This window comes from Ixodes scapularis, unplaced genomic scaffold, assembly GCF_016920785.2.
Source record: "Ixodes scapularis isolate PalLabHiFi unplaced genomic scaffold, ASM1692078v2 PGA_scaffold9__187_contigs__length_104089568, whole genome shotgun sequence".
Taxonomy (NCBI): Eukaryota; Metazoa; Arthropoda; class Arachnida; order Ixodida; family Ixodidae; genus Ixodes; species Ixodes scapularis.
The window spans coordinates 54,251,066-54,279,013 of NW_024609884.1; the positions used below are offsets into that span (position 1 = coordinate 54,251,066).

The 27,948-nt window shown below is 44.1% G+C and overlaps 1 protein-coding gene across 1 annotated transcript in view; it reads right to left on the reverse strand.

Annotated features, from left to right (window-relative positions):
• LOC8041074 (spermatogenesis-associated serine-rich protein 2) overlaps positions 1 to 27,459 on the reverse strand; it is a 41,141-nt gene extending 13,682 nt beyond the window's left edge. Inside the window, exons 1-13 of the mRNA XM_040205846.3 lie at positions 27,371 to 27,459; positions 26,421 to 26,500; positions 26,200 to 26,308; positions 25,977 to 26,029; positions 20,840 to 21,014; positions 17,701 to 17,851; positions 13,624 to 13,745; positions 10,785 to 10,914; positions 10,605 to 10,663; positions 10,415 to 10,524; positions 10,214 to 10,294; positions 10,100 to 10,121; positions 9,912 to 10,037 (exon numbers count right to left, since the gene is read on the reverse strand). Coding sequence (XP_040061780.2) covers positions 9,912 to 10,037; positions 10,100 to 10,121; positions 10,214 to 10,294; positions 10,415 to 10,524; positions 10,605 to 10,663; positions 10,785 to 10,914; positions 13,624 to 13,745; positions 17,701 to 17,851; positions 20,840 to 21,014; positions 25,977 to 26,029; positions 26,200 to 26,308; positions 26,421 to 26,500; positions 27,371 to 27,389 — 1,237 coding nt within the window. The 5' untranslated portion in view covers positions 27,390 to 27,459. The remainder of the gene's footprint in view (positions 1 to 9,911; positions 10,038 to 10,099; positions 10,122 to 10,213; positions 10,295 to 10,414; positions 10,525 to 10,604; positions 10,664 to 10,784; positions 10,915 to 13,623; positions 13,746 to 17,700; positions 17,852 to 20,839; positions 21,015 to 25,976; positions 26,030 to 26,199; positions 26,309 to 26,420; positions 26,501 to 27,370) is intronic.
• Positions 27,460 to 27,948: the final 489 nt, after the last annotated feature.

Below are 27,948 nucleotides of genomic sequence, written 5' to 3' on the forward strand. Positions count from 1 at the left end.
ACCATGCCGTCTTTCCCTTACTGTTTTCTTTAACAGTCCGAAATATCTGGGGGGGGGGGGGGGGGGGGGGGGAGAGAGACTGGAGCCCCCCCTCCCCTTCCCTTCTCCCCTCCCTCCCCCTCCCCTTCCTCCCTCCATCCCCCTCCCCTTCTCTCTCTTCTCCTCCTCCCCCCTTCTCTCTCTCTCTCTCTCTCTCTCTCTCTCTCTCCCCCCCCCCCCCCCCCCCGTTTCCTCTTCCAACGCCACTGGTATGGTAGAACGCACCTCGACCTCAAGTTGTGTCAGCTTCTGTGCTTTTTGCTCGGCGTTTCTTCTGTCCCAGAAAATAAACCTTCAAAGCAATTACAAACTAAAAAATTGTCAATGTGCAGGCGAGCTGGTGTATGTTGATCATGATGCAAAATCCCGAGACAGGGAATGCAATTCGCAAGAAATAGTGTAAGAAAGAAAAAAGGGAGAGGACAATGTCTCAAGCTCAGCTGAGCTGAGTTTGAGACGTTGCCCTGAGCTGAGTTTGAGACGTTGTCCTGTCCCCTTTTTTCTGTCTTCTTACACTTTTCTTTCAAATTTCATTCCCAGAGCTGAGTTTGAGGCGTTGTCCTGTCCCGTTTTTTCTGTCGTCTTACACTTTTTCTTTCAAATTTCATTCCCAGTCTCAGGATTTTGCATCATGCACAAACGAAACTTACTATATGCCAGCGTCACTCGGGCGGCGTTTGATCGGATTACTACCAGCGTGCAAGGGGGTAGGGAGGCAGTTTGCCAGATCGCTTCAAGGTTTTTCTGAGCCTCAACCACCTGCCTGCCCCTGGCCGTTTCGAACTGGATGAGTACCGTTAAACAGTGCGTTCGTGTGATCACTACTTCGTGATGCACGTTAATGACCCCCCCCCCCCCGGGCTGGCAGTCACAATTACTGATCTATGGTCACACGTCACTCTGCACTGGCAAATATTCCAGCACATCCGGGACACTCGTCGTCTCATCTAATTGCCTGACCAACTTCGCGCAGCCTAAATATCACACCCGAACTTTTCTAAACCTGATTTCATGAAAACCAGTAAGGCGTGAAAACGTTATTTGAAACTGAAACTGTGGCGGAACATGAAAACCGGACTTCGAACTTTGTGCACTTGGACTTAAAAGAAATTCAAAACCTTCAAGTTTTTTTGTTTTTTTTTAATTAAGCCTTTAAAGAGAATCGAAACCTTCGAACTTTATGTAGAAAGAAATTCGAAATCTTCGATTTCATCGAACTTTATGTCTATAAGAATTCAAATTGTTCGAATTTTTTGAATTTCAGATCCAAAGAAATTCGAAACATTTGAATCTCTCAAATTTCAAGCTAGAAAAGTTCGGAATCTTCGAATTTCTCGAACCTAAAGTAAAAATATATTCGAAATAATCAAACCCAAACTTTTAGAAACTGTGAAAGCTTCAAACTTTTCGAATTCGAAACTCCACGATTTTTGAAAGTTGCGAATTTTTTTAATTCGAACCTCCGTACGGTCGAAAATATTGAAACCTTTCGAATTCGAACATCACTTTGGTTCGAAAATATCGAAACCTTTTGAATTCGAACCTAGGGTGGTTCGCGGCATACCTAACCACAAGTGTACAGTGCTGTAGGCGTTGCCTTGCAATTCTGAAAAACTGCTTGCCACCAATTTACGGGTTCACGACGAGCCAGATTTTCGTCAAAAGTAAGCAAACGTAAAACAATGGATTGCAAGCGTCCCGGCTGGTGCCTTTGTCGTGCAATCATGTTCGCATGCTCGTGAGGGCAACTTCGGCAAGCTTGTAGTTGCACTTGCTTCATCGCACGAGCGGAGGCAAGGGCTGTTCGATCAAAACCACACCACTCAGTTCCGTCGCCAACTGGTACCCAATATTGTATGCAAAACGTAACTGTCCAGCATACGACCAAAAACAGTCCAGCGGCGCGTGCTTTCCAGGCCGGCAGGTGAGGTACAAGCTAAACAAACAGAACAAAAGAACCTGAGCGCATCAACGCAAGACATCGTGAGCCATGGTCACAAAGTTCTTGGAGCGCTTTGTGCAACGACCGAACTCGAGATGAACAAGCGCGCTGTGCGGGTTCAGCGTGCAGACATTGCCTTCTTTGCTTTAGCTCACTTCTCTTCACCAACTTTCTTTTGCGGCAGATTTTTCACGGCCTGGGGTTTCTCTCGAAGCAAAGCCCACCCAGAGAAACCCAGGTAATCAATACTTCGACACAGCAGTCTTTGAGTTGAAGTGAGATTTTTGTAGTAGCGTATGATTTAAACAAGAACAGGAATGTTGATGAACATGCAGCAGTCCTTATGTTTCAGTTTTTAAATCGCCGTATAATCAGCGAAGGGCTACACCCGACGTCGTGTGACCATGGTGACTGGCAGCAGGGACCAAATATAGTTTTCCCATGGCAGTTACTTTCAGGAGAGAGCGCTTCAGCTCACAAAGTAACTCCCGTCACACAAAAATGGGGTTTCATTTCACAGCATGACAGCATGGCTAATAACCGGCACGCTAGCATCGGAGTGTCCGCACATGCCCGCGTCTATCGTTGAAAAAATTTAAAAGAGACGTGAGACGAGACCCACGAGATTACGAGAGCGCGAAACGCGAGACGACAGGAAAAACCATGCAAAACCGGATGGACGATTGTGCCACACAGCTCACGCATGCTCAATTACGGCACTCAGTTTAGTTTCGGTTTTGAAAGGCGACCAAAATTGGTCCTTTGGCGCAGGCTTGGCGCAAATTGCGCATACAGTAGACTCTCATTAATTCAAACTCCAGGAAGTCACAGATTTTAGTTTGTATTACCAGAAGTTTGAATTATCAGAAATTCATCTAAATATGATACTAGACAACATTACGATTTGTTACATGGATAACTACACATACAAAGCAGATTTCGGCCAGTTTCCTCTACATAGGCCTAATTATAAGCAAGTACAGGCATAACAGATTGGTGAAAAAACTGTGACATTAAGTTTATTCATCCGGCAAAAAAGTTGTCGATTGTGGACTGTTTAGTCAGTACATGAGATCTCAAAACAAAATTTTCAATACCAGCCAACGCAAGTGGCTCTTTATGGGACTCTTCCTTTGCAACTTCCGGAGCTGAGCGATGTGCTCAAAGGCCTCTGCGGCTGTGACAGTAAGTAGTGGGTCATCCCTTTCTTCATCGTCATCTTCACTCTCACTGCTGCACTGTGCTGGCATTACTTCCTTATGTCCTCTAATGAGTCATCACGACAAACACAGACATCGTCGTCAAGACTAGCATATTCCGCCAGCTCGGCGTTCACATTATGTGCTTCAAGGCCAGAAAGCATGATGCCAGTGAGCTGTTCCTCATCCTCGATGTCGTCTTAGTCATCATTGCAAGTCTTGAAGCACATAATGTGAACGCCGTTTTCCGCTAATGTGTGCCCGCTTGAGCCCCCCGTTGAGTGCGCTTCTTTCCGAGCATTGGTGCACTGCGGAGAAGCAACACTCGCAAAAACAAGCTCTGCGGGTACTGCTTCTCTGCGGTGCACCAGTGCTCGGAAAGAAGCGCACTCAACGGGGCCGCGAGAACAAAAAAAGTATAAATAAAGCGAAAACGCCGTTCGAATTAAGCGGCTTATAAATACATTAAAAACATAGCAGGACAACCAAAATTTTCAGATCTGTTTGAATTAACCGGAAGTACGAAATATCCGAGTTTGAATTATTGCGAGCCTACTGTATTTGGGCAAAATGTAGCAGGATGTAGCAGGGCTAGCCCCTTGGCAGTTTGGCACAGCAATCACATCACTGCATATGTACTAGCCACAGTTTTATTCAAAAGTTTTTTAGTGCAAGGTAGAGTTGGTAGAGTTGTTGCATTAGCATTTACCAAGTTCACTTTTTTTTTTCTTTTTTTTGTATATCTGAAGCCTGAGTGTGCAACGCCCGGCTCTAAAGGGGTGCTTTCCCCTTAGCACGCGGCTGCGCTGCGGCGAAGCATGATATGCAAAATCGCGACGCCCTATACTGCGATTCTCACTTCCCTGCAGTGCACCAGTGCACAGTAAAAAGCACACTCAACGAAGCTACCGAACCCACCAGAACAGACCATGAACATGAGAAATATTGCACGACTTTCGAGTACTGTCAGTGTTTCATACAAGGATCAAATTGAGTAGTATATTATTTAAGAGCAATCATCGAACATTCTGAAAATTTGAACTACCTACCATAATGCTCTGGCCATGTAGCAGGGCCTCAGCTAATATATTTTTAGTATTAATAAACTGAAACTATGTTTCGGTGCAATATTGGTGCAAATTCATCACATTTTGGTGAAATGTAGCAGGGTAAGCACTTTGGAGTAAATGGCTTAGCAATCACATCACTGCCCCTGTGAACTCTGATCTTAATCTACAGACAAACATACTGTTTACAAACAAGCCAGCGTTTGCCCACACAAGGTGTGGGCACTGCGTGTCCGCAGAAACCAATTTCCATGATGTCAGGTGTCTGCAATGCCACCGCAGAGGCGAGATGTGAAAGCCATCTGTTGGTGCATACATAGTTTTTCATTTCCGGGTAAAACCCAATTTTAATAAAAAAAAAAAATCGCTCCAAAATAAATTTGATCAAAATCAGGTGAAACCTGTTTTCTTCCCAAATATCCAAAAACGAGCCTCTCGAGCCTTGTGTTGAAAACTATTCTATTTGGAGATATCATAAACAAGCTGCAGAACTACCAGAAAATCTCGACAGATGCCCCATCCCCGAAAGATAGCCCGCCCCTATTTTCGGCTTGATTTTCTATATATATATAGGAATATATATATAGTTCGTTTTAATTTCGAAACATAGTTTACTCTTATAGTAATAGTAGTTTGGGGTCAGTTATGGCCTCGGGGTAAATGTGGCTAGGTGTAGCTATACTGGGATATGAGAAAACGCTGCTGACTGGCAAGTACAGTCATTTTTGTTTCGTTGCCCCTCGCCACCGTAACAAGTTTGGAAGAATTTTGTAAACTTTTCATGATTGTACATCGAAAGTTATCCCACTCCACATTTTCACCCGATTTTCTCTTGATGTTAGGTGGGCTATCTCTCAGGATTTTACGGTATAGTATAAAGATTATGGTAATGGCACCACATAATTTAAAAAGCAATACAGTATTAGGTTTTTTAAATCATGTCTCCAGGTCATTATGATCAGCATTTTGCTTGCCTCAAGCAAACAACACAACCTTATAAATCCTGAAATCAATGGCAATAGAAAGGGGGGGGGGGGGGGGCTTTACTCTTTACAGAAGTTTGGTTTGAAAAATAAAAAAAAAATGAATCCCAATTTTAGCCTTCAAATCTTGTAAAATACATAATCAGAAAACAAAGAGCTCAAGTATGCCCAGTGCCATATACAGTATAGACAACTTACAACGTAACCACTTATAGTGCAGGACCGGGTATAACGCAGCTTTTTTAAACCACCGATTCACCTCCCATAGAACTCCATGTAATTACATACCACTTAAAATGCAGGCGCGCGAAGGGAAATACCGGTTATAGTGCGGTTACTGGAACAGCCTGCCGACCGACCAACACAGCGAGCACGCTTCCCTGTACGACACTAGATAACGGTGCTATAGTCGGTTGCAAGCTAAGAACAATCTTTTAGCTCCACCCACAAGCGCATTGCGCCCATCTGAAGTGCCTCCACCGTCGAGAAAGTAGTTCGCTAGCAACGTTGCTCTTTCTTCCTCCAGGAAACGTGTCTTAAACTACTACAATATTTATTTAATTCATTCAGGACATTTAAATAAGTTAGAATATGTTTTTGTCAACGAAATAGCTGTTTAGTAAAGAAAGAAAGTCATGTACAATGTACCGTCTTCCCAATTCATTTTCTGTCCAAGATACTGTCTAACATACCGTCTTCCAGCTCTCAGCAGTGCCAAGCCTTGCACCCGCTTCGAAATTTTCGTTGGCGATAGCGTCGCTGGATTCTCACGTTGTCGTGCAAAAACTGCTGCAAACGCAAGCCGATACCATTAAGATTTCGTGGCGTAACCTCGGGCACGTAAAACACGGTGAAAAAAGCAGAATAATTGTCACGAGAAACTAGCGTCGCGTTGCTAAGGCCAGCAGCCATGTTGAGCTTTTTTTTTTCTTCAAAAGGATCGCGATTGGTCCACGGAATCGTGACGTCATGAAAACGATTGGCTGGCGTTTCTCGGCGTAGGATTACATTTTCCTCTGAGAGGCATTTCCGGTTTTTTCTTAGCTTGCAACCGACTATAGCCGCAAGCGGCTTTCGCGAGGCAAGACGCGGGGAGAAGCGAAGAGAAAGGCTTCAGTTGCCATAGCGACGGAGGGACGCATGCATGTCGTTCACGTGCGTGCGTCCCTCCGCTGCGTTGGAAAACAACCGCAATGACAGACCAATCGCAGGTCGAGGAGAAGTGTTCGCACACGTTGCATGCCGGTCGCGGGCCGGCTGCTTCTATCTGCAAACATGGCGTCGGTTGTAATCGTCGACGTAGACGGCCTGGTGGAAGCTCATCGTTCCGCGTAAAAGCGCTATCCTTGACTGTGAATTTTCGTTGTGTGAGCGAATAACCCAGCACGTACTAGAAGGGAAGATCCACCTACTCGTGCGGCGATGTCGTGGCGGCAGTCCCAAGATGGCAGAAACGCCCGTGTCGTTGTGTTGGTTTACTTCGACTACAATGGTGATTTCTAAGCATTTGTGTTTTCGAACATCGCCCGGATTTCTTATTTGGAGCATTTCATGCCTGTGCTCAAGTTGAAGGTATTACTGGCGCGAACCGTATAAAGGATGCGAATTTTCATGTGTTGCTATCACCGGAGATAAGTGATTAGGGTTAGCAATCCTGAACGCTCGCAACATCCGTCCGCAACCCGCGACGCCGTTAAAAGGCTGCGCCAGGCGAAAGTCGCTAATTTCTTTCAAAATGTGTGACACACTTGAGAGAGAAGTGTACTAGTCTGGTGAAATAAAGACTTTCTTCAAACTAAGCTTTATTTTTCATCTAACATAAAATAAATTCTTTTACAAAGGTAAGTTGTCTCATGGCATGTATTTTGGCCTGAAAAATTTATGTTTTGGTTATAGCGCGGTACCGCTTATAGTGCCGATTTTCGCGACTCCCGCGACATACGTTATATGCGGTCTACACTGTAGTACCTATATGTGAACCAACAAAACAGCAGTAATATATTTTTTCTGTAAGACGCAAACCCTCGCAGGGTTGATATATAACTGAGTTATAGCAACACAAACTTCCATGAAATGTTGATGTGAACAAAACTTCTTACAGCACAGTAGTACCTCATGAATACATTCTCCATTAATACATTTTCCCCACTGCTAGATTGACCAATACCAGTTCCGCAAAACACCCATTGGGATATGTGTACTATTAATTTCAAGTTTGTTGCCGTCCCATGTGGCTGGCACAACACGCTGGGCTGCTCACCCACAGCCACCAGCTCCATTTTGCTTAGCACTTCCTTTTTTTTCACCTCCCCGACTCTCTCCATTATCGTTTTCCAGGTGAGCATGACCTTGAACTTGGTTTGGAAGGGGTTTTGCAACAGCCCATCCACCTTTCCGTCTCTTTCTCCGGTGCGCATGCACACTTTTGCGGTGGCTTGGTTCCTCTATTTCCTCTAGTTGTATTCTGTGTTGCTGCAGCTTGACTGTTGTTCGTGTTGCTGATCAGGCAGACCGCATCTTGGCTGGGAACAGATCTAGGACAGGGGTCCCAGACAAGATGCAGTCTGCCCGATCAACAACGGGAACAGTCGAGCCACAACAACTGGTGACAGCGGCGAATCACCAAAGGGTTCCGGCCGTCTTCACCAAATGAAACGCCAATCGTAACAGTGTGGAGTTCAAGGTTCATAAACATGCACAATGCATGGCAAGCTCATTTAACCATTTTGCACTGGCATGCGTGTCAAGCTTCACCGCATTGCACCGTTGTGCTAGGAGTAGCGGCTGATGTGGGGGGGGGGTATCTGGGCTAGCTTGATCAGCTCAGGAACTTTGCTCACTTTTATAGGGTGACACTGTTTGATTACCATTTAGATCAGCCCCTAATTTAAATAAAACCTCGTAAAACCACATTGACAAATATTTGAATAAATATGGTAGGTAGTTCTCCTGAGCCACGAAATTCACGCAAAATAAACTGCTACGCGAGATAATTCCTGTCTGGTCTACAAGCCCACCAAAAGCATTATTGATTGTCACAATTTTAATGGCGGCGCCCATAAAAATGTAGCGGAGGCTCTTGTGTATTTACCAGCTACCTCTTAGTTTCTTCAGGGTTATAATTCTGAAGAAGCTAAAGGCTGGTTCACACACTTGCTACCATTTCTGATCAAGTGCCTTAAAACCTCTTGGGATCTCTTACAAACACACTGTCATCACTTATCGGGTAGTTGTGCAACACTTGATACTTTCCTATATTTCCTATTATTTGTCGTCCTTCTTTCTTGGCTCGAAAAACCGTTGACAATTTTATAAACAACTACCATAAAATCCCGTAAGGACACCCACCCAAAATGAAGAGATAAATGATGAAAAACATGGGGTGGGCTATCTTTGGGGATGCCACAGCAAAACTTTATCAAAAATTAATGATAAGCGCAGGGGCACCCGCTACAAACCATGTGACGTGGCAACTGGTATCGCGGACACGGCAACTTTGCGTTTCACGATGCGATAAATACGCGGGAATTCGCTACAAACTCCTGTGTCACGGAAAAGGATACCGCAAGTGGCCGACGCAGCCGATTTGCGTTTCACGGTGCGAAAGACTCGTGGAAACCCACCGAGAATTTGCACCTCACGGGAACGGATACCGCAGATCGTGGACGCAGCAGATTAAAGTTTCATGAAGCAATTAAGACGTGGGAACCCGCTACAATCTTGCCTGTCACGGAAACCCATATCGCGCGCGCAGATCGTGGATAGAAACGCGGGAATACGCTACAAACTGGCATGTCATGGAAACAAATGCCACAAATCGCAGACGCAGCAGAATCGCATTTCACGATGCAATATACACGTGGGAAGAGCTCGCGTGTGTTACAGCTATGAATCGATATCGCGAGCGCAGATCGCGGACAAAAACACGGCATCCGCTATGAATTGGGAACGGACACCGCAAATTGTGAACGCAGCAGATTTGCATTTCACGATGCAATATACACGCAGAAACAGCTCGCGTGTTGCGGGAGCGGATATCATGCGCGCAGAACGCAGACAAAAATGTGGAAACGCGCTATGAACTTGCTTCTCGGATGTCCCGGTACCGCAGATCGCGCCGTTGATGCGCGATTCCCGTCGGACATCGCTTAACATCCAACGGGAATCGGGAAGTGGGCGAGTTTTCGGAATTTTTATGTTACCGATATTTAGCCAGAAAAACGAGATGGGCGATCTCTCGGGAGGGGGCGTCCTTTACGGGATTTCACGGTATTTCTCCTAGCTAGTATGTACATTTTGATCTCGCAAATACTGCAAAACCTTCACTCTAGTGAAATGCAGTTCCAGGGTTACCTCATACACGGCGCAAGCATGTTCCCTCGTCGTAAGAAATCGCAAGAACTCAGTCCTAAGCAAATGCAAGTGTGTGAATGGGCCTTAAGCCCACAATATTTAGAACATCAGGCTTATAAACATCTGTGGTTAGATAAACGTAGCTGTCCGTCGAGTATTAAAAATAATTTAAAAATTTCCTTATAATGCAAGATACCCAGTGGCACGCAGCGTTTTTCCTTTGGCGGCACTGCTACGGGGAGCTTAGAAAATAAATGTCAAGAAAATGACCCTTTTTGTCTAGCACAGACTCCTCTGCACTAATGACGAGGTTAATCTGAAAACTTACAATACTGGCTTCTGCAGACTGGGCTCGATGCAGCCGACACTTGGTAACTGGAGTCCGGGTAGCTGGAGCTGGCTCCAGACGAAAGAGACAGTCGCCGACATGTGTACGGGTCCCGCACGTGCACCACTGAAAGAAAGTCCTGGGGTTAAAATCCTTCTTTTTTTACATATCAGCAGGGCTCAGCTTACCTTGACCCAGCTCCTTGATTTCCTAAAAGAGAAAACAGGCGCAGCGATCAGGTATGCAGATGGGAAACGGGTACTTTCCCATTTCTCGCCTTAGAATGCATGGTTTCAACTCACCCTCTCAACCCTATCTTTTGAAAAGGAAAACCTCACAGTTTTGCCCAGCTCTTCATCATATTTGCGCTCCACTACGAAGTGCTGCGGAACAGGGGAATTCCTAATTAGAGACGGTAGTTCCGACAATATGCCAGGACGACCTGCTACAACGAAAGCGGCAGTGTAAATGCACCAACAAAGAGCCCCGCGTCTCCCGCTTACCTTGATGTCATCACGCAACTCCATAAGCTCGTAATCGGGAAGCGTGGAAGCCATTTCACTTCTTGCTTTCAGTTCAGCAGCTAACTTTTGGCGCCGCTGCAGCATTGCACCTGCAGGTTGAAGAATGACCAAACCCTGTTCACTGAAAACATGCAAATGAAGTCTAATCACTCTAAAAAGAGAGACTCACGAGCATCAGTTTTCACTTTTTCCATTTCTGCCTCAAGTTGTGCTTGTCGATCATTCAACCTGCACAAAGTATTAGAAAACTTTTAAGCCAGGCCTTTATTTCATTATCATTAGCTTGGCTAAAATGCAATCCAAAATTACGGGCATCAACGTCATCACACAGAAAACAACCGTAACTTACAGTTTTTGCACTTCAGCAAAAGCAGCCTTGATGGCTCTTTCCGCTTTATGGAGTTCATCTTCCAGTAGAACTTGAACCCTCTGAAGTGCCACAGTTTGGCGTGAAAGGTCCTTCAGAGATTTCTCGAGGCCTGGGAAGAAAACAAGCGAGAGATCCAACACATTAATCATATAGAAAAAAACATACCGATTGAAATTGCTAAATGCTGTAGTGTTCCTACCCAGTCCATCCTGAATGGCTTGATGCGAAAAAAAAAAAAAGAGGACGCAAAGTCAAGCTAGCAGAAATAGAATATGATAGGTCACAGGCTGACCACAGAACAAAAGGTATATAGTTTGAAAACAAAAAGAAAGGGGGATCACAGGCTGTCTTTCATTTGATGATGTGTCACTAATTAAATAGAAAATAATTTCAAAGATGCAATCTAAAACAGTAAAAAACAAAACTCTGTGCTTCACATCAACATTTTGTGTAATGCTGCTAAAGCCAACATAGCTTCCAAAGCACCATAATTAATACACTGCTACAGCAAAAGGGGAAGGTGAGTAAGTGGGCCCCATAATTTCTGTTATCCATTCCAGCCATGTCATGGCATACGAGAGCTCGGAGAAGAAACAAGCGTTGCATGTCTGGAGGTCCCAGCAGGGGTATCTTTGTGCGGCGGCACTGGCAGTCAGTGTACAGTATGGAGCGTGGGGAAGTTTGTACAGTCCATTCAAGAATCAAATTAAGAGTAAGAAACACAAAATTATTTTCCTTTTGTTCTTTGCAGAACAATCATTAGGATGACTATTGCGTCAATTTATTGTCATTTTAAATGAAATCAATAAATGTTAGACATTCTTCTGGTGTGTACTGTTCCTTCGGTGGTGTAGGATGTAATGCGGTCACATATGAGCTTCTGTGAAGATTCATGTCAGAGTCCTATACCCAATGAAAGCTTGGGGTGCAATTAGTGTAGACAATCCTTTGTAATCTGTCTTTACCTCATTTTTGCTTAACCTATTTATGTATCAATTGAACCCAGGAATCCTGGGTTCAATCGCCACCCCTGCCCATTTCGACCTGGATGAGCATCGTACTGATGTGCGGTCGTGTATCATTTCAGCACAGTGCACGTTAAAGACCCCAGGCTAGCTGTGGTACTGCAATAGCTTCTCATTTACAATGGCGACACCAGCACCCACTAGAGCTGACTAACTTCCCGCTGTATCAACAAATATGCAACACAATTGTTTAATATATTAAACATCTACATGACCAGCATGCTGCATTATTTGGTATTGCACTCTACTTTATGCACACTGAGTAAGTGTGTATGCAATTTTAAATATTATGAAGTGCCTTTGAACGCTGTCCATGAATGCTCAAAGAGAGGTGCTTGGACAATGCAATGAAAACGTAAGTGAAAGCACTGTTTCTAGCAGAATAGAGGTTGACCCCTACTTTTTAAAGAAGCAGAAGAAAAGAAATTCATACAAACAACACATTCATCAACCCTGCTGGCCATGTCATTGTCTGAAGTTCTAGACAATGGCACCACCATCGTAGTTGTAACAGCCACGAGCTAAAATGTGCAGACATTTTGTAAAATGGTGGGATGGCCGTGGGTGTGATTTGGACAGAGCCAGAGTGTCCTACTCCTCATAAGGTCACATGACTACTATAGTGTCAACCATGCGCCTCCACACTGTGGCACTGGTGCTGCACCGCTCGACTTGAGCTTCACCACTTTGCATTGGCGAGCTAGGACCAGCAACTGACACAAGAGAGCCTGAGGGATAGCTTGATGGGTGGAAAAATGTATGCTCACTATTCCATTCTTGGGTTATGATTATAGGTCATTTCTTAATTCTAAATAAGATATGGACAGGGTACTATGTATCCTGCCTCAGTCACTGATACAATAGGGTCAAGCTTTCCATCAAAAACTGTAAGCAAAGAGTTACTGCTGCTATTTTAAGAGCACAAAAGCACTGTCTGAAAGGAGATCCAGCATTTCAAGCAAGTTCTGCTAAAGTTCACCTAAACAGTAATGCTCAATTCATGAGAGGCACTTAGGTGACAGCCACTTGGGGGTTGATTCAATTTCAACCAGTCATAAAATTTTTTTACACAATGGCTCACATCCACATCTGCACCAGACCAGATTGCGTACAAATATTTTGGAAGCTTCTTTGAAGTGAATAGCAGGTGAGGAGAAAATATTTCCTTTGTAAGAAGGGCTTCTAGGCAGCACAGCACTTTTTAGATTTCTTCAAGTGAAGGAGCTGCGACTGTTTGAAGAGGTTTTAATAACCCCAATTATTTTCAGAGATGCAGTACAGTTAGTTAAACTTCATTAACCGAGAACCTACAGACTGCTGTTCAACCCTCTAAAAAGAAATGTAATGTTCTTTATTGTTAGTACAAGCAAATTGAAAACATGGCCCCTGGTTCAGGCTGTTTGTAATGCGACATAAAACTTTACATAAACAGCTACTTAGTTAAAATAGCACTTAATGCAAAAAGGAAAGAACTAAACCAGGTGGAAATCTGCATGGTCAGTTATGTCATTGTGAGACTACTTTTCACCGACGCCTGCACTTTACTTAAACCAATCTGAGACAGCAGTGCAATTGTTTAGTGTTCAATTCAATGACATCCGTTTTTAAGATAAACAAAATACAGGTGTTGATGGAACAGTGCTGTAACTGCAATATGTACGCTTATGTCCAAACCCAAGTCAGTGAGTTCAAAACCTTTCTGAAGAGAAAAGGAATGGGGACCTCCTCTCTCCCCAAGACAGGCCTTTACGAAGCTGAACACACTACACACTCTGCAGTCTGGTTTTACTTACATGTTTTTTTAGGGAGGGTGCTTGTGGTAGTAACAGAAGCATCGGTGAACTTGATATCCGAGCCGTTTTTGGAGCGGCTACTTTTCGAGCGGTTTCCATTATGTGAGTGGTTTGGTTTGCTCCTAATGGCAGAATAATACCGTACACCTCGTAAGTAAGCAAATGCTACAGGAACTAACTCATGATGCTTCAAATCCTTCAGTATTCAAGGAGCACAGAAACAGTGTGTTTAAGACATGAAGCATGGTTAGTGTGAACAGTGCTCGTTTCCATGCACATAGCTACAGCATTTCTTTCTCTTGTTATGGTCGCAGTCATATAATGAGCACACAAACATCAGAGGCCAGATTCTCGAAACTTTCTTACGACAAAAAAGTTTGTGAATTTATCTTGCGACAAAGTTATGAACTTTTCAGTATTCTCGTAGCAAAATGTTCGTAAATTTTGCGTAAGTTACGACGAAATTCGTAACTTACTTAAAACTTACGAACATTTTGCTTCGGGAATATTCAAAAGTTCGTAACATTGTCGTAAGATAAATTTACGAATTTGTTTGTCGTAAGAAAGTTTCGAGAATCTGGCCCCAGATAGCTACTTCCAGACTTTTCAGCTAATTCAGTTTTTTTGTTTTTCCTAAAGGTGGTAGACAACAAAAGACAGGGTGCCTTCATCACCCTCAAGTCTAACACCAAAAAGCAAACATGCCAGTCTCAGCAGCATGACATCATTAGTCCCCACGACCACCCCAAGAGCGTTTTCTTTTCATCCTGTGGTAGACTTGGAGGCATTATAATAATAGGACACCTAGAATTTGACCTGCTCAAGGGTATTACTGAAAGCATGCAACAAGACAGAGGCTCCGCGGGAGTAGAAGCATTTTGTATAAATATTGTGTGTAGCAGCCGACTTTAGTTTCTACTCAGTATCAGGTTACCTGAGCACAGTGCTACACAAAACATTTAGGAGCCACAGTTGGCACAAATTTTCTTTTTACACCAGACCTGGAAATCGGGAACACAGATACCCTCCATGCTCAGGCGAATACAGTCGCAAAAACACCTCAATCCCAGTATGTCAACTCGATCTGCCAGTGAGCAAAGAGCAATCTGATAATGAGCGGTGCGAAAAATATTTCACATGTAGATTTTATCAATTGCAGACACTGGTGAATGTTGTCCCATAGTGATTTCCGGAACATTAATCACGCAAGCGCTTGCTTCATAGAGGTGTATTCCCCTGCAGATAAATGAAACTTGGCGGTGTGTTGCGGTTGTTGCTGCTTGCTTACAATTAGGGCTCTGTGTTTTCGAGCGAATCCCAAGACGCAGCCAAGACGCAGCGGGGTGCATTAGAAGTAGTCAAAGCGCTTCACTATGCAATGTAATGCAGATGCTGTCATCGGTGGCATTGCCAACCAGCTGCCAAGGTGAAGCGGCGTGCCTCCTTTGAATGTTGCACGCCCCCAGTAGAAGAATAGCATGTTTAATTCCTTATTGTGTCCTTTTGTTTACCAGGATTGAAGTTGCCCAAGACTGAACAAGACTCTGCAATTGTGGCTGTTTTGGAAACAAATGAACATGTTCAATGCCTCTTTTTTAATTATATAATTCAATACTTATAAAAAGAAAGAAGAAACAATTGAGAGTGTTCCACGTCTCTTTCCCTATTATATTTCACAATATAAAAAAAAAAGTAATCTTTCTTATTTGAAAGAAATCTAATAAATTGTCCAATGAAAGGTGTCTAATAAATTTTAACACAATCATGCGACGACAGTACTAAATAGTTCCTGGAACTTCCAAGCTGTTTACTATGTGAAAACAAAAAGAAGTCTAGCCACAAAAGAATAATACACCGGTGTTTTCTTAAATTAACGAAGTTGAGCAATTATAAGCATGCCCACTAGTCCGGATCCTGGCCCTCCTCCGCAGCAATCCTATCAAGAGCTACCCTTCTTGGGTTAGCAACTGCTGGTGCATGCATTGTAAAATAACTAAAATCTATCCATGCTGCATCACATTTCATGTCCTCAACCAGAAAATATAATGTCACATAGAGAAATGTATCAATTTTAGTAATGCACATAATTCCTAAGCAAGGGATCAGCCGAGGATTGAAACCTAGTTCCTTCTGCTGCAAGAGCGAACGCAGAACCATGGCACCATGAAGGCAGTTAGTACTTTACGTCGGTAAGTGCAGCTCTGATTAGAGTCACTAAATGAGCTGCGCTTAGAGTATCGGCACTCCGTTCCCCTACATTGTTGTGGACGCCGCCATTTTGGGGCTTGTGCAGAGCAGACGCAACTGCCGATCGTCATTATTCAAAGGTGCGACTTCCTCAGCATTAGATTGGGTGTTGGGAAGCTCATGTAATATTGATTCTCTCTGCAGCGAACGGTTTAAGCGTTTGTGGAGAGTGGAAAAGCGTTTCCTGTGATTTCAGATAAAGTTTCGGATAACTGGCAACCATGATCTTAAGCCACAATATGGCCAAGTGCCGTTACTCTGAAGCGTAGCTTATTTAGTGGCACTAGCTCTGATCACAGAGCTACACTTCAACTTCTGAACAAAAACTTGAGGCATTTGGAGCTGACTAAAATCAACTACAAACATGGCAATTCTTTCCTGTTTTTGTAAGCACAACTTCAATAACTAAATATAGATTATTTGAAATCCCAGATAATTAGAAGAATTTGCCTTGTCCTGTAACCACTCATAAAAATATGACCGGATAATACAACTGCCTCACTAATGTCTACGAGTTAATTTGCCGCCTTGGCCATCCGGTTCACTTTGTAATCGCTAGGTGGCACAAGTTGTTATCCCGATTCAACAACAAAAAACAAACATGGCAACATCACTAATGTATCATCACCTACATGCTCTTTACCACGTGGTGCAAATCGTGATGTCACGTACCAGGCGGCCGGGCGCAGTACGCCGCAAGGGCGAAGGTGTCATCTGCTACAATCAGCAATCTGTTACACTCGACGACGCCTGCACTACCGCGGTCACAGCTTGTGTTTTAGTGCAGAAAAAGGCAAGTTTTCTCAAGGGCTTGTTTTTAGCACATTAGTATAAAGTAAAGTTCAGTAAACCACACGTAAATATGTTGCGACAGGTTTGTAGAAGTATGCTGTGCTCAACGTCTTAAATTGGCTCTCTCGCAAACGACACACGCTGCCGGCGATGACGCATGCTCGCACAGGAGCACACAGGCACATGCGGATTCTGTGAATCATGTGGTCAATGATGAGTGCGCTGTTAGCGCCCCCTGTATGCTTTGTTTAAAAAAGTACAAAACAAACAAACAAATCTCACTGAGAGCCCTGAGCATGAATGACGTAGGTAGCATTAGCAGATTTTGTCAATTTTGCTCACCTCAAACTTTGTTTGCCAGTTTCATTACCTTTTAGGTGGAAATGGACTAAAATATTTGGCAAGTGGTCTTTGTAGGCGATACTAAAGATAATTGCATTGTTTTCTTAATACTGTAAATGACTTAAACTTTGCGGGCTCAATATTTCGCGATTGAGGTCAAAGCTGAAGTTTTGGAAAAATTCGCAGGTTCTAATTTTTACGACATGATGGGATCTCAATATAGATTCCAATGTGTTTACATTTTACCGGAAATGTTTGCAGGACTTATTTTTCGCGAACTGTAGGCGATTTGCGAAGCTTGCGAAAATTAGGTTCTCGCGAAAATTGTCTTTTACAGTATGTAAAATGAACCAGGGTTGCCCTTTAATATTGAAAATTCCAAAATTTAAGAGAATAAAAATGAAGGGATTGTGAAGAATACACTGCAATAAAGGCATGATGGTATCAGCCTTGAATACCTTGCTACTTCAAGAGATGTCCACCAACTCCCTGCCTTCCTTAGCAAGAACTCTATAGATTTAAAGAATTGAAATGAAATACACTTCCTTTTTCTTCCTTTCCCATATACTAGTATCACCAATAACCCTTGCTTTATGTGTGATCATGGTGTGGAATGTGGCACAAAGGATCTGCAGCAATATTGAAACAATTTCCGACGACTTGAAAAAGACGTGGCAATGCTGCGAACAGCCTCACCTGCTTTTAGAGTCGGTGTGAACCACGTCATCGAACTTGACTTCATTCTTTTTGAAGAGCTCTGGTGGTTCATCGTCACCCCAACCATAAGACACCTGAGCAGGCTTTTCAATCTCGCTGCCATTGTGCTTGTACACCTCCAGTGCAGAATCTATAAAAAATTTGGAACTAAAACTCCAATTGTAGAAGCCAACATTTAAACACAAAAAATAAAACATAACACTGGGGCAATCCAAAACAGAGGTTGTTTAATGCTGTACACAAGCATAAACGAATGGCATAATACTAAATAAAACCAAGAAACAGAAATTGCAAATGAAGGGCTAGGAACACGATGGGGACATCCCTTCTTTTAGCCATAGTTCAGCAACAGACAGAGTCTTTTTAAAATACCTCCATACAAGCTTCTCAGCACAGAAGCAAACTGAATAGAAAAGAGGCTGTTTTGTGGGAGAACAGTTACTAGCTCATTGTGTGCTACCATAACCCTGTTATTAGCTTGCCTTATTGATACACTACAATGTATAATGGTATACGCCTCGCAAGTGGGCTCATTTTCGTCTTCTGCGCATGAGAAAGGAAGTAGCGGTGACGTCAGAACGCCAAGCCCGATTGGCTGATCGCGACCCCCTATCTCAGCGTCGTCTGCTCCTTTGCAACGTCGTCTGCTCGCAACATCGTCTGCGTCTGTCTTACCTTTCCTGCGACTTAACGAGCGAGCTCGACTTCGCCTTTCAGAGAGGGCACACGAAATAACTTAAGCGGTATGTTGTTTTTGTCTAACATCTAGCAGACGCGCATCAAGGAGGGAATTCAAAGGTGGCGAGGTGTCCTGAGGTGCCGAGGTTTGTTTGCTAAGAACCGAGAGGTGAGCGTGTTTGTGTCCGCAAGTTCCCTCCCAAATACTTTTTCCCTCCTTTCGTGTGCGGCGAGACCCCTCATTCTTTAACGGCGTCGGCGGGTTGGCGCAGTTAACGTCGTCTGCTTTACGTCTGCTAGTCAAAGCGATGGCTGCTTTACCTTTCCTGCGTCTGTCGGAGATTCACCGCTTTTTCACCGGCGAGAGTCACCGTTGCCTTGGGAAACAAGGATATAACAAGAGGAAGAAATTGACCTCTTAATCTAAAATTGAGGTCAGCGATCAAAGTATAATACGGGAAGGGTTCACAAGGGTCGCGCGGGCATATTCCATTCAGCACGCCAGCCGGTCGTGGGCAGACGGTCGCCGAGTCGCGGAGTGCCTGCTAGGCCTAACTGCCGAAGCTCGATTGGTCGCGTTCGGTGGGATCGTGGCCGTTGGAGCTTTTCCCGGGTGTTTGTGGATCCAGCGTTCTTGCTCGTCGTGGTCTGTTTCAAGTACTTTTTACTTTTTTCTTGCTGCTTAAAGTCGGGACGCGTGAGAAGCGCACATAGAAAAATAAACGTCCGTGGAAAAATAAACGTCCGTTGGTCGTCGCGACCGCGACGCTGTCGGCCATGCGAGCTTCGGAGCTGTCGTAGGATTTCGTCGTAACCTGCACAAAACTTACAAAAATTTCGTTTCGTGAATACGAATTTGTTCTTAAGTTTTGTCTTACGCACATTTTTGGCGTAAGATCGTTTCGTGAATCTGGCCTTCCGAAAGTCGCAGGAAAGCTAAGACAGACGCAGAAGTCGTTGCGAGCAGACGACGTTGCAAAGGAGCAGATGACGCTCAGATAGGGGGTCGCGATCAGCCAATCAGGGCTCGGCGTTCTGACGTCACCACTACCCCCTGCGCAAGAAGCAGACGAACTTGCCCTCCGCATATCAGCAAATTAAATTCTAAGTGGTTTTAGGCTTACAAAAACACACTATTCGGGCAAGTAATTTTAAGCTAGGAAGTACAAAGTCGGTGACAAGTAAAGAACAAAGTGGAAGCTCCTCCCAGCTCTTTCCACTTTAGTATAGAGCGAACACTGGAGATAAAGTCGCCTCCTCTCCAGCGTTCATTCTGCTACAGTAGAAAGAGCTGGGAGGAGCTACCACCTCCATGTTGACTTGTCACTGACTATAATTACCAATATTTGTTTGTGAACAGGCCCACTACCGTCCCTTAACAGTGAACACCTGCACACTCCTAGTTCTTTTTTTGTTTCAGTCCTTTAGTGTTTAAAAAAAAAAAAAAAGAATGGCGAGGAGTGCGCATGAATGACACATCGGATGGCAGCTTGCACCACCTAGCCAAGAGCGGTGGAGGCATGCAGCGAGTATGTCTTTCACTGATGCCACCACCACTGCCGGTTAGGTGGCACAAGCTGCCACTCGATATAGTGAAGCTCATTCACGCGCACCTAGCACGCTGCAGCATACTTCCAAGAAAAAAGCACCCTGGAAGGCGAGTTTGCCGGGGTCACAACCTGCAATAGCGATTCTTGTGACTTGAAAGTTTGTAGTGACTTCCCGTATGTTTATCACACTATAAAGCCCGAATTTACCATGAATGCGATCTGCAATATCAGTTTCTGAGACAGGCAAATTCAGCCTATTCCCACGTGTTTATCCCGGTGTAGGATGCAAACCTGCCATGTCTGCAATCTTCAGTATCAGTTCCCGTGTCATGTGGGTTCATAGAAGCCATTCCCATGTTTATTCCTTTCTGATCATATTTTGCTGTTGCACTCCCATAGATCTCCCGGCCAATATTTCTCAGTTTCTCTCTTCACCATGGGTGGCCATTTAATCGGGCTTTTACAGTACGTCCTTTCTAGATTAAATATTTATATATTTATTTTTTACAGATATTATTTTGGACACTGAAGAAACTGTAAGCCTTAAAAAAAGAAGTGTCGTTTTCGGGAGAACACCATGTAGGTAAGTGATTTCTAGTGTAATTTGAAACCCCAAATCTGAGGCAAAACCTATTTCGAAGCATAAACAGCTCTCAAAATGAACTGCACACCATTGTTTTCAGTTATAGTGCTATTATTAGCACACTTTTAAAATCTAGAATCACTGTACGGTCCACTCTAAGCACGACCTAACCTTGCTGATGGACAACTCCCCTAATAACTAAAGCATCACATACTCGAGAAATGTTGCGATTAGGGCTTGAAAAGTTTGCCCGCAAACAATAAAAATTGAGGAGTTGATAGGAGTGTTAAGCAAAAGGAAGCCCCACCGTCCGGAGGGCTATCAGCCGGTGGCAGCTCCTCGGTCTTCTCCTGTTCTTCCAGTTTGCTGGAGTCTGAGTCCTTCCTGGCCTCGTCCCCAGCACCTATATCTGGGCCCTCTGGGACTGACCCTGCAGCTGCATCCTTTTTCTTCTTTTTCCTTTTTCTGTTCTTGCTGGGAGGCTTCAATGAAAGCACATTTATCAGTAAATGACACCGTCCTCCTACACAAGAGTTGCTGTAAGTCTCCTGGGCTAGCTTTAATTTTTATTTTTATTTTAAACATCTTAAGAGGTAGAAATTGGAAGCCATGCGGCAAATGTAACCATGGATGCACACAAAATAGGATGCAGTGTGGCAATCTACTGAAAGATGGATTAAAATTTGATCTTAAACACACTAGTGGGGAATTCCGCTGGTAGATTTGGAGCGTCGCAAAAGAGGTTCTTTTTGAGAATGGATTTTTTGCTCATAAACTTGCGGCAGTGCCAGATTTGTGGAGTGCTTCAAATTGCAGTGCAACCGCTCCCCCGAAACCGGCAGGCCTTAGAAAAAGTTGGCAGCGGCACGCTGCATCAGTTCCTTCCACTCGGTGATACACATACACAGTGCGACCGCTAGACCCGGTCGGTCGGTTGCCTGGGTTGATTATATGAAGTGGCGACTGGCAGTGCGCCTTGACTATCGTGTACTCGTTCCGTGAGCGGATTTTGACATCAGTGCAGATTAGGGGTGGAAATGCAATCGGAGTGTGGCAAACCGTAACCTTTGACATCAGTGTTAACGAGAAATAAATAGAAGAGGGCGACAGAAAGACGAAAGAAGAAAAATGACAGAAGTTTAGGCCTGTTCATTTTGCTGTGACCCTTTGTACAATCCATGCCACCAGTCTCTTCTTGTTCAATAAAACTGGAAAAGATAAGGGAGTCTCGACTTCAGATCAAACAACAATGGTTCGGGTCCTTTTTTTATATTTGTGTAAAACGTATCTGAAAGCCATGTTCTTGGGAGGTGCATTCAGCTATATAAGAATGTTGCACCTAATTTTCTTCCTCAGATATAAAATTTCGAAGCTCGAGAGGTAGAGATTGCCAAGGTTTCAATACGGTACTTTGCACAGCTGTCTATTTCACACCGAAGCAGGTACATAGTAAATTTTTTTCTATTTATTACAAGAAAAGTTTACAACATGTAGACAGAATGTTAAAAATTACAATAGAAGTTTTTTTACGAAATAAAAGCTATGAATCATGTAAACACATTTTAAAGACAGATTCGCAAATTATTTACCAACAAAGTATTTCGTTGGTAAATACAGCGCTACGTCCGTGTCACTTCTTTGTCTGGTCCTCGTCTTTCCGCGCTGTTTTTAATTTCCGAAAAAAGTATTTCACATAAAATGGCCCAAGATATATCAAAATGAGAATCTTGTTGGCAAATAATTTGTGCATGCAACTATAAAACGTGTTTACTCAACATGTTTCATAGCTCTTTTTGCACATAAATATATTATTGTAAGTTTTAATACTCTGTGTACATGTTGAAAACCTTTCATATTACTACATACATGCTTCGGTGTGAAATTGACGGTTGTGCAAAATACCGTCGTGAAACCTCGGCAATCACCTTGCCTCGAGCTTCAATATTTTTTATCTATACGGACTACTTAAAAAATAGAAAACAAGCAGTATTGATTAACGGAGTAACGTCAACTTACTTAGATGTAACGTCGGGCGTCCCCCAGGGGTCCGTGGTAGGACTGCTCTTATATGTAATATTTATAAACGATATTTCTGCAGAAACAGATCAAACGCTCGTCTATACACCAACTCATGTTTACAAACAAACCTGAGCGGCCCCTAGAGGACGCCACCGGCGCCGCACATGCGCGATGGGGGTGTGGGCAAGAAGCTCGCTGTCGCCCATAAACAAACCATTGGAATGCGATGTCGGCGTCGGTGTGAGGCCCCCTGCCCTTTTTCGCGTTCGAATTGTTGATTTTACATCTTCCTGGCGATGTCTGACTACTTGAGCGGCGTCAGCGAAATTATTGAGGCTCGTTACACCGCAAAACTTCGCTTGAATAATGTGAAATGTCGCGATTCATTCCGCGTGGACGCCGCAGTATGTACGCTAAAGCCTGATTCACACGATGCGATTTCGCTCGCAATTTTCAGTCGCGACGCCGCTAGGGCTGCAAAAGCGTGAACTGTAGCTGAGATGGTCAACGTCGATACTGAAAATTGCAAGCAGAATCGGACCAAGTGAATTAGGGATAACAAGTCAATGATGGTCACTGGTAACAATGATCAACATCTCCTTGTATCTACTGTTTACATCGAGCCTGCTTACCAAACTTCAAATTTAAGTCTTTTGAGGCCTGCACTTACTTCTTATCGCAAGTACTGGGCCAACATTTGGTCTATGGGCAGGCGTCAAGAGAGCAGACGACAAGCAGAAACGTTTGAAAGAGCAGACGACAGTTCGAACAATCAGGCGGCCGTTTTAACTTGAAGACGCACTGAACGTAGTCCGCAGGTGGTCCGCACAACTTGACAGTTTTGTGGCACTCATGTTGGGACAAAACAAATAAATCTGATGACCCGTGAATTCAACCCAAAGTGCTTCCCGCCCAAGCAATCGTTGTCCGACGGCGTCTGCTTTTCCCTTTTCACGGCACATATCCAGATTCTCAGACAAACGGAGCACGTGAAAACTGACCTTCAAACCTTTCTCGACACTTTTGGTACAGCCCAGTCGCGGCATTTTGACGAGAAGGCAGGTTTTTGTCTGGTTCCTTTCAAAACAACGCAGGAATATATGTCTGGCATGGGGACTTCTGCCTACAGTCCCAGACCGGAAGTGCGACTGACGCGCCATCACCGCGCCGTGACGTCACAGAGTTGAGTTTGTGTATATGCAGACAACTGTGTCCCATACAGTGGCACCAAGTCGAAGGCAGATTGCCTGGTGTTGCAAGACATTGATCGCATTTTGGGTGGTATGCTCAATGGAAAATGAAGTTGAATATTAGCAAATGTAACCTGATGACTATCACTAGGAAACGTCAACCAGTTAATTTCTCATACATGATTATTAATGCTCCGCTAGAAAAGGTTGAAGCAGTTAAGTATCTCGGCGTCCACTTCACTCCCAGTCTGTCTTGGAGCTCACACAGAGACTTCATCACGGTTAAAGCAAACCGCATGATAATTTTTTAAAGACGGAACTTTAGCAATTGTCCCCGGAATGTAAAAGCAACCTTGTATTATTCTAACGTAAGAACAATCCTAGAGTATGGCAGTGTTTTGTGGGACTCAAAAGAGTGCTGTCTCGCAAACAAACTGGAGCAAGTTCAGAGCAGAGCAGCTCGATTTGTTACAGGAAATTATAACTACAGAGAAAGTGTTACTGCTCTTAAAAAACAATTAGAATAAGAACCACTATGCTCAAGACCAGGGCCGTAACCAGGGGGGGGGATAGGGGGTTCTGACCCCCCCCCGAAATTTTTTTCTGGGCACGGCCCTGGTCGGTGCACAGGCAGCCAGCCGATTTTAATCTCCACCTCTGCGCACGCGCAGTGGCGCCAGTCGGCTACCGGGTACCAAACCGGGACCGGTTCTCCGGTTTGCTGTAACTCTCCATTATATGCCACCGATGCACATGATTCATAGGCGAAAATAAGACAACAGACACTTTCAAAATGGCCGCCGTCGTCCCCGAAAACCCCCCCCGAAATTTTTTTCTGGGTACGGCCCTGCTCAAGACGACGACTACGACTGCGCTTGAAGTTTCTTCATGCAATTTATCATGACCGTACAGGTATTAGTAAACTGAAGTTCACACAACCACCTTACTTCCTCTCTCAAAGATTGGACCACTCTAAGAAAATAAGAAGATACACAGCCCGAACCAACATTTTTAAATATTCATTTTTTCCTAACATCATAAAAGAGTGGAATGAACTACCTGACGAAACTGTTTCCGTCGTGTCCGAGTCTCCTTTTTACGACAGACTACTGTGCGATGGTTGGGCAGGGTGTCATGACTGAAGAAATATAACATCCTAAGTTTACCTTTTCCTGTGGAAAATGTGCCGGGTTCTGTGGGCTTTGCATTGTTTTTTGCATTAGTATTTTTTTTTTGTAATGTTATTGATTTCTGTGGGTTTTGTTTTCTATTGTGGTTGATGTGAGTGGAGGGGCTCGTGCCGCTTTTTGTGACACTCTAACATGTTTTTTTGTTGTTTTTTTTTCTCTTCTGTTTGGTTGATACAGTGCAAATGTATATTCACCTGTGAGCTTGTGTTTTTGCTTATTTGTACATTGTGTATGCAAGTACCATGTCATCTTGTATGCAAATGTACTAACCCCCCACTCCACTCTCCTCTCCACCCCACTTTACTTCACTCCCCCCCCGCTATAATGCCTTTGGTGCTGAGGGGTAAACTGAAATAAATGAAATAAAAAAGAAAATTAGCTGAATGTTACCCCGAAAAACAGCTTTCGCATATATATTTTACATAAGTATGAAAAATATGACCCCAACCATCATTGTATGATCTTACGTGCAAATGATATTTTACTACTTTCCTACATTTATTAATGTCTTGCCAGCAACTTGTGCCTTTGGCCAGACCGATGACAATCGCCATGTCTGCGTCTCTCAAAACGGCCTAAATATATGAAGTGGCAAGTTGCGACGAGTGTTGCTTCTGCTGCTAGATAGCAATAGTAGTGATTGGTGTCGGTGTTGGTCATTAAAGATCTCAAGTAGCTCGTCAAATTGGAGCTCGGGCACAATAGGGTCACGGTTCAGGCATGTACAGAACACTTTGAACAACAGACTGCCAGAGGTTCACGAGAAGAGAGGCGTTTCCAAACTATCTACCGCTGGTCAAGGGTGGGTTTTCTCCTCCCTCGCAGATTTTGAAAACTGATCCGGATCTGCCATCGAAATTCACCACTAGCTACTTGAAAAGGAACCTTCTGGAAGCATCAGAATGCCACCTTTGAGTATATTTGCAGTTTGTTTACTTAGCTACAAAGAACTAAAGTTATTTCCAATCTCAGAATAACTGCAAAGTGACTCTGTCTTACAAGCCTCACCTAGGGATACAATAGTAAAAGAGCATATATATGTTACCTTCACTTTATTTCCAGCACAGTTCCACTCGCGCAGTGCCTCTTCGGGTCCATCTAATGTGAAGTTTAGAAAATAACATGTTTTGGCAACACTCATAGATCCACAAAAAAGTGACTTACGTTTGTAGTTTCATAAATGCTACAAACACAAGACTACTAAACTCGACACACAAACTTCAGGACTACACTTCTTGTGTAAAATGGATCACAAATGACATACTTACTTTCAGAAATAGCGGTTATGGTAGCATTGACATCATAGTCATATGTTCTCAGAGCCATACATATTTGATCTTTGCTCATACTTGGAACAACTTCTCTGACTTTGCTAAGCTGTAAATAAATAAGAAAAAAAAATTAAGATCTCGAAAATAGGAAATATGCACACAGTGAATACCTAGTTTCTTTGTTTTGTGTGCTTTTTTCTTTCCTAGCTAATACCTACCTTCTCTTTAATATCACCAGGGCTGTGCTGTTCTCCATCAGCAAGGGCGACATTGTTGTGAGTATCATAGATTGATCGTGCTGCAATGAAAACAGAGCTCAGTCCCCTCTGCCGCAAATGCAGATGCTAGTTCATGAAGCGCGATTCTCAACAAGAGCGCGCTGCGCGACGATTACAAACGACCCGGGGGACTGATCTTTGCACTTTAAACTCGGCTCAACTGAAAACGATAGACTGCAATTATATTGCCCCAGCACGGGCGATGAAGTTGCCCAAGCTTCACAAAGTTGCATGATCTACATAGCTCGACTCCCAAGACCAGAAAATCGAACAGCAAACGTTCCCAGTCGTCCACGACGCGACAAAAATGAAGGCCCTCCCCCCAGCGACTTGTTTTCCTTGCGCAAGTGCTCCAACAACCATGGTCGCATAGGCAAAACAAAATGCAACAACGAATTAAGGTGAACTTTCCGAACGCACTGGATCATAATATCGAGGCATCGGGTTCAAACGGGAATATCACGTAAGTCTCCGGTGATTGCGGCGCAAGACCCAGACCTAGGATTCTGGTTTAGCGATCCCTGAACGCGAGGGGTCAACGCCCACACTGCAGCGCAAACTCTGCGAAACCGAAACCTCCAAGCTCAGCCACTTGGAACGAGTATACGCCGCGCTGTGCTGGCCGTCAAAATCGCTAGTTAAAAGCCAGGGTCGCCACGACTGTCCCAAACCTTCGCGATCGCGGCCGCACCGGAATTCTGAAGAGAAAACTGGATCGAATTTACTAGGAGCATTAGGCCTAGGTTACTCGGTCAACGAATCGCAAGATTCGAACACAAAACAGGGGGACGCTTTCAAGAATAATACGCCAAGCCTGCGGTGGCACTGACACTTGTGCAATCGCAGGTCGGTCGGAGAACGCAGGGTAAAAGGTGGTGTCAGGTACTTGCCTCCTGTTTTTCTCGCCATAACACGAAGAACGCTCTGCAAACGAGAGCGGCGTTCCTGACAGATAGGCGGAAGCGGAAGTGCTATCCTGAAGTGCGCGACGGCCCTCTCGCGGGGAGCGCGGATGGGAGAGAAACGGTAACTGGAAAGAGGCAAATAGGCGCATTGACCGATGGCCGCGGCAATCTGTTGAAAGACTTGCGTGTCAGGCAGTCCCAGACATCTGCCGATGTAGAGCGATTCCTCTTTCCAGAAAAGCCAGCTTTGCTTCATTAGCAGTTTAACAGACAGAAATATTGATCCCTGACCCCCATAAATTTCCCCCTCCCCTCCCCGACCCCCCCCCCCCCCCCCAAAAAAAAAAATAATAAATAAATAAAAGTAAATAAAAAAATAAAATAAATAATAATAATTATTATGAGTAAAGCGTGTGTGTGTGGGTTTGGGGAGGAAAAGGGGGGGGGGGGGGACTTTAATTACGAAAGACCAAATAAAAGTAATACGGACTATACTCGGCGACAACTTTTCTTGGCACCTCCAGGGAGAGGAGGAGTGATCGCGCACAGCTTTAATCAGCGCT